Source organism: Barbus barbus (assembly GCF_936440315.1).
Source record: "Barbus barbus genome assembly, chromosome: 15".
NCBI classification, from domain to species: Eukaryota; Metazoa; Chordata; class Actinopteri; order Cypriniformes; family Cyprinidae; genus Barbus; species Barbus barbus.
The window spans coordinates 2,844,554-2,858,854 of NC_136743.1; the positions used below are offsets into that span (position 1 = coordinate 2,844,554).

At 33.2% G+C, this 14,301-nt stretch overlaps 1 protein-coding gene across 1 annotated transcript in view; it reads left to right on the forward strand.

Annotated features, from left to right (window-relative positions):
* The window catches only part of LOC306880926 (piezo-type mechanosensitive ion channel component 2-like), a gene marked incomplete at both ends in the record, with an annotated part of 88,335 nt that overhangs the window by 10,623 nt on the left and 63,411 nt on the right, over positions 1-14,301 (forward strand). The window contains 5 exons of the mRNA XM_079434733.1: positions 328-453; positions 4,457-4,499; positions 9,199-9,361; positions 11,902-12,175; positions 12,658-12,871. Of these exons, the coding sequence (XP_079290859.1) occupies positions 328-453; positions 4,457-4,499; positions 9,199-9,361; positions 11,902-12,175; positions 12,658-12,871 (820 nt within the window). The remainder of the gene's footprint in view (positions 1-327; positions 454-4,456; positions 4,500-9,198; positions 9,362-11,901; positions 12,176-12,657; positions 12,872-14,301) is intronic.

Below are 14,301 nucleotides of genomic sequence, written 5' to 3' on the forward strand. Positions count from 1 at the left end.
ATTAGAAAATTTGTATTGCCCTCATTTTAAAACGAGGAGCTGGAGATAGCATAGACATTTCAAAATAAGAGTCCCGCTGTAGTTTGTGCTAGTTTAGAATTAGTTCTGCAATATGCATACAACCTTACCTTTTTCTGGTTATTATTGGCATTTAATACAGATTTTACTAGTATTGGCACAATAATATGTGTATTGCGTTTCTTTGAACACGTTATTATCGTATCAGCAAATCCCCTGTGAGTTAGGTGATAATCTGGTTCATCAGCATGTCAGAAACAAATCATTATTGACCCTTGATCCTTGTTCTTGTTGCTTATTCTCTTCCAGGACACACGGGGCACTTGCTGAAGTCTTTATGCTTCTGCAGTATGACCTTCCTCTTCGTCCACATCATCTATCAAATCACCATCCATAGTTTGTTGGCTGCAAACTCTATCGATTCTGAATTCAACTGTAAGTTATGCTTCCTTTCAAAAAGGAATATACAGAGTATTAAAAAGGGGCCATAAGTTCATGCATGCGTCATAGTATATGTTGGTGACTGGAAAGTTTGCATGCAGAATTATGAAATTATGAAACTACTAGCAGAGCAAAAGTTTTTATTGTTTTATTTTATGTTATTTTAATAAATTAATATTTATTTTGTTTAAATTTTTAGATTATTTTTGTATCTATTTTACTTTTCATTTTATTATTTTTAATCTGATTTAATATTTAATATTTATATTTCAGCATTATTGTTTCCTTTTTTAATTAAGTTTTTTTTATTAATTTTTTTAATTATTTCATGTCTTATTTCATTTTTTATTTTATTATTTTTAATCTGATTTAATATTTAATATTTATATTTCAGCATTATTGTTTCCTTTTTTAATTAATTTTTTTTAATTAATTTTTTTAATTATTTCATGTCTTATTTCATTTTTTATTTGATTATTTTTAATCTGATTTAATATTTATATTTCAGCATTATTGTTTCCTTTTTTTAATTTATTTTTTATTATTTCATTATGTCTTATTTCATATTCGTGATTTATTTTATTTTATTTTTGAATGAAATGTCACTCATACAGCATATGACTGTAAAACACTTCTGGCACAAAGAGACCCCACGCAATAAGTGTTTAATGAAGCTTTATGTACGTTTGTGTTCATGCTGCATGAACTCACTGTTTGATAACAAAGCAAGTTAGGATCAGTGTTGCACGAGTTGGACACACATCAGTAGAAGAAGCGTAATTCTTCTTAGTCTTCGTGTCTGTGAATAAAGACTGTGAAGAAGTCTAGAGTGTTCAGTGGAGGACAGAGTCTTGCTCAGGGTCACTGACCTCAGAGGTGTTAGTGATCTCTGCATCGCTCCACTGACCGCTTTCTGCTGACCATAGTTATTTTATCATTGTACTGCCAGCAATGAATTACGGACCAATGAAGGCGAAAAATTGACAATATTTCTCTCTGACAGCTGACACAGGGGAACATTAGTTTAAGATGTTGCCATTTATAACCTCAAAATCAGCTAAAAATGACCATAAATGACCAAATGACCATTATTACAATTTGTCAAAACTTTATATATTTTTGAAATTATATGCAGAATTATATATATATATATATATATACATAATTTTTTTTTTTTTTTTAATTAGTTGTATAAATTTGTCTATTTCCTGTTTTATAAAAAAAATAAAAAATTTAAACTGCACCTATTTTTTTCTTGCCTTTTGATACTTTGGAAATATTGTATCTTAAACATTCATGCCAAAAATGAACATGAAAAGAATAGCATTGGAAACTATGCTTTATGTGCTGGGTTTCTCATTTTATACAGGAACAGCATTATACTTCAATCCATATTTAATGTGCTAGAAAAGCCGTGCTTGTGTCAAATCAAGAAGAGATGTTTTGTATGTCTAATTTAACTTTAAATAACCGTGTGGGAGGCTTATGGGAAAAGTGCCACTTAGATTTGTCTTTGCCCTCCAATTGTTCTCGTCTGAACAATGAAAACATCACTCGCGTCCCGCTGAGACCGGAGACTATTTACTGTTTCTAATGTTTCGATTCGGGGAATGACAAAAGCGTTCAGCTTTCTTATAACCCTTTTCAGAGCTGATGATTAGACATTTAGTTTTACTTAGACTTTTTCTAATAAATGAGTATTTGTATTTAATGAATGAGTTATAGTATCCAGTGAATTGGTACCAGAGTATCTAATGGTATTGTAGTATCTAATAGTGTCTAATCAAATAAATACCAGTATCTAATAAGTGTATAATGAGTACTATCTGGATGAGTATGTAATGATTAAGTACTAGTAGCTTTTAAAAAGGTACTAAGGAATACACACTAGTAGCTAAAGAATAAGCACTAGTAGCCAACAAATAAGTACTAGTACCTAACGGAATAGATGCTAGTAGATAAAAAAAATCAGTACTAGTAGCATAAAAAATAGATACTAGTGCACTCTAAAAAAGTCTGAAGTTTGCAGTTTCCCCGGGGAATAGCAGCCCATCACCGGCACGAGAATCAGCACTATTTCGGTTAAAAATTATAACAGACAACCGTTTAATACGCTTGAATTAAAATTTTATTTTTAAATGTTATATTTTTATTTCTAAAATGCTTGTTAAAGGAGTTTAAATGTTTGCAAAGTTGAAAACTATTCTGCATAATTCAATTTGACTTATATTTTTGTCATTGGGTGTTTTCACTTAATAAATGTTCACGTTTTCATTATTACTGTTGTCTCTAGTAATTCTGTGTCTGCTTTTTAATTTATTTTAAGCCAGCAATAGTAATTTTCAATTAATATTTGAGTTAATTAAAACAACCCAGCATGTTGGGTCACAGATTTAAGCCAAATGGGTTTGTCCATATTTGACCCATTTGTCCGTATTTTACCAAAATAACCCAAATTGGGTTGTTTTAACCCAGTGTTTTTTTAGAGTGTATGTTTTATAGATTAGATGTTCAATGAAAAGCCATAACCCTGATAACAGTCATCATGGAGTATTAGTCAGAATGATGTAATAATACTGTTTGGAATGAATAGCATTGTTGAATTTTGACGGGATTCGATCTTCCTTAATGGGATGAAATGAAATCCATTCATCTTGGAGTGATGAGTGATGCGTGGTGTTTTCCCTTTTTCTAAAAATAGATATTCGTAATATTTGCATCCACACATTCGATTGGTGTGATTAGACAAGCGTCCAGTCAGTGTAACGTTGGGCTGAATCCAGGCAGTGAGTCTGTCTGTAAGAGACTTCAGTCTCAAAGGCTATTCAATACCTAATTACTCTCCTAATTTACTAAGAACACAGTCTGACGTATTGATTTGTGATTACTGTAAATAATACAGACACGTCTGAAGTTGAGCTCATTTTCCTTTGGCAGCTCTAACGGATGTCAGACATTAAAGCAATAGGCCGTGCTTTACAGGGATTTTACAATGAATATAATATTTGAATGGTTTTGTATACATCTTAGAAAAGAGAAAAGGGTAAATAAAGATAGAAAAGCAGTTCTCTTTAAATACAGATAAAATACATGTAAAATATAGATATAACACACTGTTAAAAATGTATTAATTATATCAGTATGACTATATTGGTTTCAGTTATTTTTAATGTATGTATTTATTTTAATGTTTAATTGTTACATTTTTAATTATTTCTTTATTTTGTATTTTTTTATTATTATTTTAATAAATTTTTAATCATTTAATAATTTTTTTATTATTATTTTAATAAAAAAATAGGTTGAATTTTAACAATTGGTTTATATTAGAGAAACATATATCCCAATTTCTTTTTTTTTTTTTTTTTTTTTTTATTATTTAAATCCAGTGTAATTTGAGTTTGGAATGAAAATTTTAATTTAAGGTAAATATTTATCTTTAAATAAAAATAAAATTTAACACACTAACGTTAAAAAGAGTATTAATGATATCAAATTGACTATATTGGTATCAGTTATTTTTTATGTATTATTTAAAATATTTTTTATTATTTAATTATTATTTTAATGATTTTATTTTCTTAATCATTTATTGTTGTTTATATTTTTTTAATTAGGTTGAATTAATTATTTTTATTGTAATATTTAATATAATATTTTTATTTTATACAACTTGATAAAATAAAGAGCAAAGGGCGAGTGAAGGTAGAAAAGTGCTTCTCTTTAAAAAGAACGTCCTGCTCTTTTTAAAGATTACTTGTCATCTCGTCACATTAATCATCTCTAGACGCATTAATTCAGTCTTCCTCAAAGCAGCTCAGAAATGACCCACAGTGACCCTGCAGTTTGACAAAGCAGATCACCTTGGCTCTTGTCATTGCTTTATGAAAGCTGAGGACGTGGGTAGTTATCGGCGAATCACCCTGCGCTTTCAGAGTCAGTGTGCTGGAAAATCCTATACAATGGGTAGTAAAGCTTTATCTTTTCTATTTACCAGGTTCAGTGTGGGAGAAGTCAATACGACAGATTGGTTTCGAGAGGTGAGTCCAAGCGCTTATTTTAATCACAAACCTATAAACTGCCTTAGAAACATTTTATGAAGGTTTCATTTTATGCCTGTTTATCAAACTCTCACATGATGCTATTGTGAATGTGAAAGGTTTTTAATTGGAAATGTTTTTGCTGCGTGAAATCTCTTGGCCTGTCTTTTACAACTGCTTCTTTATAGCAAGACACTAAACCTGCAACAAGCAGAAACATCCCCGATTATCGATTGAGTTTATATGGAAAGCTTTGAGGAGGAAACGAGAAAGCATTGTTGCTACTAAACTTTAAAAGCAGTTTTGCGTCATAGACTGTGTTGGAAATGAAATAGTATACTAAATATTCTGCAGTATATACTAAATAGGCTACTATTAAAAAAGTACAGTTGAGGTCAAAAGTTTACATCCCCCTCTCAGAATCTACAAAATGTTAATTATTTTACCAAAATAAGAGGGATCATACAAAATGCATGTTATTGTTTATTTAGTACTGACCTGAATAAGATATTTCACATAAAAGATGTTTACATATAGTCCACAAGAGAAAATAATAGTTGAATTATAAAAATAACCCCGCTCAAAAGTTTACATCCCCTTGATTCTTAATACTATGTTGTTACCTGAACGATCCAAAGCTGTGCTTTTTTTGTTTAGTGATAGTTGTTCATGAGTCCCTTGTTTGTCCTGAACAGTTAAACTGCCTGCTGTTCTTCAGAAAAACCCTTCAGGTCCCACTAATTCTTTGGTTTTCCAGCATTTTTGTGTATTTGAACCCTTTCCAACAATGACTGTATGATTTTGAGATTCATCTTTCCACACTGAGGACAACTGAGCGACTCATTTTCAACTATTACAGAAGGTTCAAACGCTCTCTGATGCTCCAGAAGGAAAAACCATGCATTAAGAGCCGGGGCGTGAAAACTTTTGAACAGAATGGAGATGTGTACATTTTTCTTATTTAGCCTAAATATCATATTTTTTCATTTAGTACTGCCCTTCAGAAGCTACAGAAGTATCTTACATGTTTTCCAGAAGACAAATTAAGTTAAATTTACCCTGATCTTCAAATTCAAAAAGAGATCCCCGGGTATTAAGACATGTATAGCTTAATATACCGTAAATGATGTATCTTATTTAAATACTGTATGTAGTAGAAAACTAAATGATAATGTATGTTATTTGAAAAAATTGACATTATTTTTGGACTATGGGCAATTATTTTATATGCACAGTACATTCTGCGTCAATGACGTCATATGGTTGCACTCGGTGAGCTACTGGCTCTTTTTACCACAACACAGCTCAGAATACACAACTCAGAAAATAAAATACTGATACGATACCAACAAGAGAAGTGATGTAAGAATTCACTGCTTTCCTAGCGATAATAGGAGAAAAGAATGGGAAGATGCCTGTGGACGAATAAAACTTCCTCAAGACCCGCTTCTTTTTTCTCTCCACTTTAGCCCTGATGCATTTGAGTCTTTTAGTAGACCTCAGCTACTGAAAGAGCTTACAAACGGCTGAGACAAGAAACGCTAGATGCCATCTGTTAGGATGTAAACATGCCGATGCTAATCATGACTCGCGGCCGCTAGAGGAGTTTCTCAGCGTGGATTTCCCTCGATATTTAGACTACTTGTGGGGAAAAATCCATGGTACAGCATTTGGTTTAAACCTATACTTATATCCATCGCCACCTGTAAGCTCTTTCAGTAGCTGTGATCATCATATCAGTATTTTATGTTGAGTTGTGTTGTGGTAAAAATAGCAACAGGTAGGGCTAGTAGCTCACTGAGTGCAACCATTTTACGTCATCAGAATAATGTATAAAACTATGTGATTTTTTAAAATAACATAAATCTTTAATGGGTTTTCTACTACATAATTCTTTGAATAGAAATTTCAGTAGAACAGTATATATTTAAAATAAAAATATTTTGTAACATTCTAAAACCCCCCCAAAAATCTTACTGGGCCTAAACGTTTGTTCATACTGTGCTCAATGTACTACATACTGTACAAACACTAAGCTATATGCTATGAGTCTGCTATTCTGAACATCTCAGCTGCTTCATCTCATCGATTTGCTTTGCAAGAAAGAGTGATAATTTCCCAAGGGCCGTTCTTTTCCACCTTTCAGTCAGATATTGCAAAAAAATAAATAAGGTTATGTAACAGTGAAATTAAACCATGTTGCAGACAGACGTTTGGGAGCCCATGGTTTAGGTTCACGAAGGACACCTTTGAAGGTGTAAGATATTTAGTTACAGGATGACTGGTCTTGTGTGCTGAATATAATTTAAATAGTTCATTTAATGAGGAATCAAATGTTTTGATATATCTAAATGCTTAATGGACCATCTTGGTTCATACTTTGTTGTTGTGTCTGTTGATTGCTATTAGTTGCCCCACCCACTATATAAAGCTCCTCCCATTACCACGAGTAGCCCCGCCCACTGTGACATCTCATTATGACTGTACAATAAACATCAGATATTTTTCTGATTGTTATGATGCACAGCAGTGTCATATTTAGTACATCAATTAAAACTAAATGAAAATGAGAAACTAGTTGAAAATTATTAATAATGATAATAAATAGTAATAATGATAATAATAATAATATATATTTTAAATGTCTTTATAGCTCACACATTTAATTTGTATTCCAGTTTTAGTTATTTTTACATGTTACACAAATGAAAACAAGAAATGTTGGCAACTAGCTGGAAATAAATAAATAAATACATAAATAATTTATAAATATATAATTGTTATTTTTTATTAGTAGTAGTAGTGGTAGTAGTAATATATAAATAATATATATATATATTTTTTGTGTTTTTAATTATAGTTAACTTTTTTTTTTTTTGGTGGGACTAACATTACCAGTAAAAATAATAATAGAAAAAATAAATTACCATTTAGTGATATTAGGCTTTCAAATAGAAATACAGCCCAGTGCAACTAGTATTGTTTTCTAGTAGGCCACGATACTGTATGCTTATTCCCAACACACAAAATCACTTAGAAGCGTGTAATATCTTACACACATAAGAGGGATGTGTTTTCAGTTTGAAGTACTTCAGCAAACAGAGACAGATAACATTACACTCCACTTACGCTGCGGCCAGCTGTCTGCCGTCCAGCAGCGCGGCTCCAAACTTCAGCCTCCAAACCAGCGCTTCCCTGATGAACACTAAACCCAATCAAACCTGACCCACTGTTGACAGCCCAATTTTTCAAGGCCTACCTTGATGTTTGTGTGCGCTGCTCTGACTATGATTGTATTAAGTGCGGTTTCCTGAGTACGGGAATCTCCACCTGCACCTTTTTCCAAGCAGCGCTGGTCGGATGGCTCGATTCACCATAAGTGGCAGGAAGTTCGGCTGTAAACTGTTTATACTAATAGACCTGTTAGTTGAGCGAAGGCATTTATCCGTGACATAACGGCCCGCTGATGTCTCTCTGCTCCTCCGACTGGCAGGGAATCATGAGAGAACTGAGTTAATGCAGGAATGACTGAGATGTGGATGTTTAGGGTCTGAACATTATTGTTAAGAGCTGATATTAAGAACATAATTTAGTGGAAGAGAGAGATCCTGAAGACACATCCACCAAAATGGAAATTAAAATGATGCCAGTGTTTATGATATGCAAATCATAGTTAGAATTTATTAACGTATTTATTTTATTTTTATTATTTTATTAGTAATTTAGTTTTATTTATTTTAAAATTCTCATCCACCAATATGGAAATTATGACAAAGGTTATTGCAAAAGAAGGTGAGATGCCTTGCAGTGTAGTTTTATTTACAATCTGCAAATCAAAACAGTAAAAAAATTTTTTATTTTATTTTATTTATTTTTTAAATCCCGATCCACTTAAATGGAAATGTTTACTTTTTTATTTTTATTAACAATCTGCAAACAGTCACTCTGCATTTCAATAAACTCATGGCAAAGAAAAAGGATATGCTAAAATAAATTGTAGACTTTTCATTTGTTGTAAACCGAGTACTTAAAATCCAGTAATCTTGTGCAGATACAGTAAAATCAGCTGTTTACTCAAACATTGAGTCATGCTAACTTAATATTCCTCATATAGGACTGTATCAAATATGCATAATACACGCTTTAGTACTCCTGACGCAACACATCTCCGCTTATTGTGTTCACCATGTTTCCCTTCATAATAGCATGAATAACTGCTTTTAATTGTCTGAATGATCAACAAAACACTGGCACCTTCAGTCAGACCTGTTTTGACTAAATCCACCCGACACAGACTAAGCACTTCAGGACTTCATTTCTCTCTTGTGTGAGTTTCAGAAGAACCCAGTATGTGTTTTATGAGAAATATTTATACTCTTTTAATATGGTGCAAGTCTGATTTTATTGAACTGGGTGGGGAAGCATATTAAACGGCACACAACAGATGTGTGAGAAGCTCAAGCTGGAAAATGCTGCCGGAAAAATGCCGGCATTCTCACAAATGTTTTCCGCCCTCACAGATGGCGGAAAATTTTAACAGAAATTCTGGCGACTCAAGTTTGTTTGTTATAGTCATAATCACCTGTAACATTTTCATGTGAATACTGCACGTCTGTACTTCTGTTTAAAGAGAAATGTATGTGGAGGAATAATGCATATGCTTCAGTACTGAGTGCTGATGTTCTGTCTGTGTTTGTAGTGTTATCGGTGCAGACGCAGGCAATGGTATCCGAGTTTTCCTGCCGGATATTGGGATGTTCATAGCCAGTCTGTCCGTGTGGCTGCTGTGCAGAAAGCTGGTCCACAAGCGTCCCAGTGAAGAAATGGCCCAGGACAACCATGACTTTGAGCCCGAGGAGAAGGTGGGTCAGGGTTCATGCATGCCCGATGAATTACTCAAACACACACCTACTGCTCGTGTCACACACCTGCACACAAACACTGATCACACGTGCTGTCCAGCTGATGGGTCAACCGAGTGACTCACTGCTGCAGGAGGAAGACACATTTCAAACATCAGGAAGAATTTTCATGGAATTTGATAGATACATTCATGCACACAAATGCACATTGTTATTATTTTCATAATGAATGAATCATTCACGTAGTTTCATTTGTAAATGAAAACACAACATGCACATTTATCATCATGCATGGGCATAAATAGCCTACAATCATAAAGTATTGGCATAATTGTCAGGCGTTTACAGTATTTGCAAAATATATGGTAGCAAATAGCATACAGACCGTTAATTAGGTAAAGCGATACACGAATTGAAAGGGGAAATAATAAAATATTATATTTATATTAAATGGATATAAAAATATAGCCCTAACAAGTTAATATAACCTAATACTACTACTACTACTAATAATAATATACAAATATTTAATGAAATGTTTAATGTTAATAAAAATGTTTTATCCATCTCTGATAATCCCGGGTTGCTATGGTCACATAGGTTTGTTTATGCATTAAACTCATGGCCACGAGAAAAATATGTCATTCCCTCAACATAACATCTCGAAGCCACGACATAAGGATGACGTATCTCGACAAAACTAAGTGAACTGAAGACGGCCCCGCTCGGGCACCGTATGTCCCAGACGATTGTTTCTTACTATAGTTACATATCTTTCATATCAGCCCATGCTTTCAGTCTTCTCACACAATAAAATAATTTCAACTCAAATCTATATTTAATATTTGATAAGTAGCAATGCAATAAATAGTCTAATCTACAGTCAGCCATTTATTACACAAAATAAGCCTAAATGTGTAGAATAATGACTATGCATTGTGTTTGGATGAATTAAAGTTTGCATGCATTGCCAGCTCAGCAGAAGTGTTGTTAAAGAAATTTACTACGTGAAATGTCATCATCACATTTTTCTGAACTCCACCCAAGTAAGCTTTCCAGATTTTTGAGAGAAAGCCTTACAAAACTCATGTTTTTCATGAGAACAGGTTTATTACAATGTGTTATAGAATGAGGAAACTATTTTTTTTTTTTACTAGACTTGTAAAACAGCTCATAAGTATATTCTAGCTTTCCTCATGTACCTACTTTGTAATATCTAAAGAATGGCTCAATGGCTTGATGAGAGCAGTTGTTTTATTTTATAACGTTGTTAATTTAATGTAATAATTTAATTACATTTTTAAATGATCAGTAGTCTTTGGTTTACATTACAACCATTAGCTATGATTTGGGACATTCCCAGAAGATCTTCTAAATGGTTGTTTTATCAACTCTAGAGTACACTTCATATAGATTCGGCATCAACTAATCACAGAACTGTTTTTTCATGTTGATGGTATTTTGTTAAAGTGTGATGAGATGTAATACCAGAAGATATTAATAAAGTTAAAGTTAGTAAGAGACTTACTGGAGGTGTAAAGAATTGCCTGTAGAGAAATGCTGTAGCTAAACGTTTGCTGGTGTTTATGTGCTACTGTGAACAGGAAGTAGTTTCCTGTGCTGAAGGCCATACATATGGAGCCATTAAAGCTAGATGATCTTATTGTTTGAGTGTGAGATCAGAGTTAATCTAAACCAGATTAAACAACTCTGAAACAGACAGACTTGTGTACTGCTGACTGTGTAGTATATACTGTTTACTGCCTAATATTTGATCTAGTATATCAGACAAAAACATTGTCATTCATTTTCTGTTCTATTTTTGAACTGTCAATTGTATTTTCATCCATTTTATTTCATGTTAAAAAGTACTGTTTTATTTATTTATTTACTTAAAAACAGTAATTAAAATGACTTATTATTATTATTATTGTCTGCTCCTTAGAAGCCAAACCCAGTCTCAAACCCAACTTAATAAAAATACATTTGGTTATAATAACTTCAATTTATTTTGAATAATAAATTATTACTATTAGTAAATTAATTAACTAACTAAATAAATAATTCATTTATTACCCTAATAATAACAATATTAATAGTAAAGACTATTATTATTATTATTATTATTATTATTATTAGGACTCACAATACTACCCCCCCCCACACACACACTACTTAAATTAAAATAAAATATAAAAACTAAAATGCTTTATTTATTTATTTAGTTATAAATATATATTATTATAGACTAATAAAAATGACAAAAACACAACTAAATTACTAAAACTTTAAAAATTAAAATGTAAACAGAAAATATAAAACCATGAAACATGGAAATATTTGTTTATTTTTATTATTAATATTTCAGTTCATTAATATTTAGTAACAATTTTTTTAAATGAATTTTTTGGTCCTATTTTTGTACTGTCAACTTTTTTTATCCAATGTACTCTGCACATGTAATCAATAGTTTTAGGTTATATGGGTTTGTATTCATACAGTAAATGTGCATGATTCTTATGTTCTGTGATCAAACACAGGAGGAGAATGACGAGAAAGTGGAAGATGATGATGATGATGATGACGAGATGCTCTATGACGAGGACTTTGATGCAGAAGATGAGGCAGAGGAAGAGGATGGAGAGGGAGGAGGTCTGGAGGAGGAAGAGGAGGAGGAGGAGGAGGTGCAGGAGAGCACAAAGATGAAGATTCTGCGCAGAGTAGCAGGAGTCGCAAACAAACTCAAAGAGATCATCGGTAACCTCATCACAACCGCTGGACAAGTGGTGGTTACCATTCTACTGGGATTAACAGGTGTGCATGTGTGATAGATGCTTTCACATACACTGCCATTCAAATTATTGGGGTCGGTAAGATTTGTAATATTTTTGAAAGAAATCTATTTTATTTTATTTTTATATGACCGATAGACTTTAGTTGATATCACAACCATAACCATCATAAACCATAATTTGCATCTTCAACCATGAACCATCTCCTCTGATCCAAACATCTTTTTTAACATAATCAAATGATTTTGCTGTCACTTTTGATCAGACGAATGAATAAAAGTATCAATTTCTTTCAAATAATAATAATAATAATAATAAAAACCGTAAACTTTAGAATGGTAGTGCAAAAACAAATGAGATTGTTTTGCATTTAATTTATTTTATATATGTCATGCATATTTACATACATTTCTGTTCTGTAATGTAAAAATTCTAAATATTAATATCAATTAAAAAGTCTGTCAGTAGAATACAAGTCTAATCTGTCTATGTTCTGGTCTCCAGGTGTCATGCTGCCCTCCCTGTCCTCAGCCGTCTACTTCTTTGTGTTTTTGGGTCTGTGCACATGGTGGTCCCTCTGTAAGACCTTCGACAAGCTGCTCTTCAGCTGTCTGTGTGTCCTCATGGCCATCTTCAGTGCTGGTCATCTCATCATACTTTATTCCAACCAGTTCCAGTTCCTGCAGGAGGCCATCAGCCTCAACGACAGCTACACCAGGTCAGTTTCTTCATGTCATTCCAGACAGACTGGATGAAGATGAGATCAGATCTCTGTGTGGAGCACTGGCTGTTGTCAGACTCCTTGTGCAAACAAAAATCTCACTGGAATATTACAATTAATGGCAAAAGGAATATTTTGAAATGTATTTTCTATTGACACACTACAGCAAAAGATAACAATAACTGCCTTATTTTTATTTTTATTTTTGGCTGGTGAAAATACTAGTGACCTAAGACTTTTGCACAATAATGTTTTTTTTTTCCCCCCATTAAATTGACTATTTGAACATATTTTTTCCACTCTTTCACAGTTTGTATGTTACATTTTGAATACTTTTCTTTTAGATTTCACTGCTTTTATTTTGATGCATTAAGCCTGATACATAAATATGTGAAGTGAAGTGACATACTGGTGACCCATACTTGGCAGCCATACTCAGAATTCGTGCTCTGCATTTAACCCATCCATCGTGCACACACACAGCAGTGAACACACACACACCGTGAACACACACACACAGCAGTGAACACACACACACCGTGAACACACACCCGGAGCAGTGGGCAGCCATTTATGCTGCAGCGCCCGGGGAGCAGTCGGGGGTTCGGTGCCTTGCTCAAGGGCACCTCAGTCGTGGTATTGAGGGTGGAGAGAGCGCTGGACATTCACTCCCCCCACCTACAATCCCTGCCGGCCCGAGACTCGAACCCACAACCTTTGGATTACGAGTCCGGCTCTCTAACCATTAGGCCACGACTTCCCAGCCATATATAAAATTAATATTTTTGAACTCAGCATCATGGAATTAGATAACATTAAACCTTTTTTCAATTTTCATTCTTGGTCATGTTCTAAATTCTGTACTTTTAACATTCATTCATCATTCTTCGACTGATTGACAAATACTTTATACTGTAATTAATAGATGTTGTCTTTGCACAGTAGCGTTTTCCTCATATCACTACTAAAGGCAGTCAATTAATATAGGCAAAACTGGACTATATAAGTTAAATATTATTTTTATCTTTAACATGTTACAGCTGTTCCCTGGTAGCTGCTGAAGCTTTCCAAAGTTTGCTGCATATGTAGTTTTAAAATCACTATTTGAAAATGACGTCCAATATAAGCAACAGCGGACATTTAGAGAGTTTAATATTATTTCTCACTAGGTGAACATGACTGAGATTAACTATTTTTGTTACCTGTATCATCTTTTTGGTTGCTCTGATGTGACGCTGGTTCTCTGTGAAGCTCGTGGTCTTTGCTTGCAGTCTCGCTTTGAGTAGTTTTTTCTTGGCATGAAAGTTATGGCATAATAATTGACTTTTTTCATTACTTTTTTTTTATCCACACCTTGTAACGCTACTTTGGGTGAACGCAACTCCTGTGGCTTTGCGCTCCGTAGAGAATCTGACGCTGTCCATGCA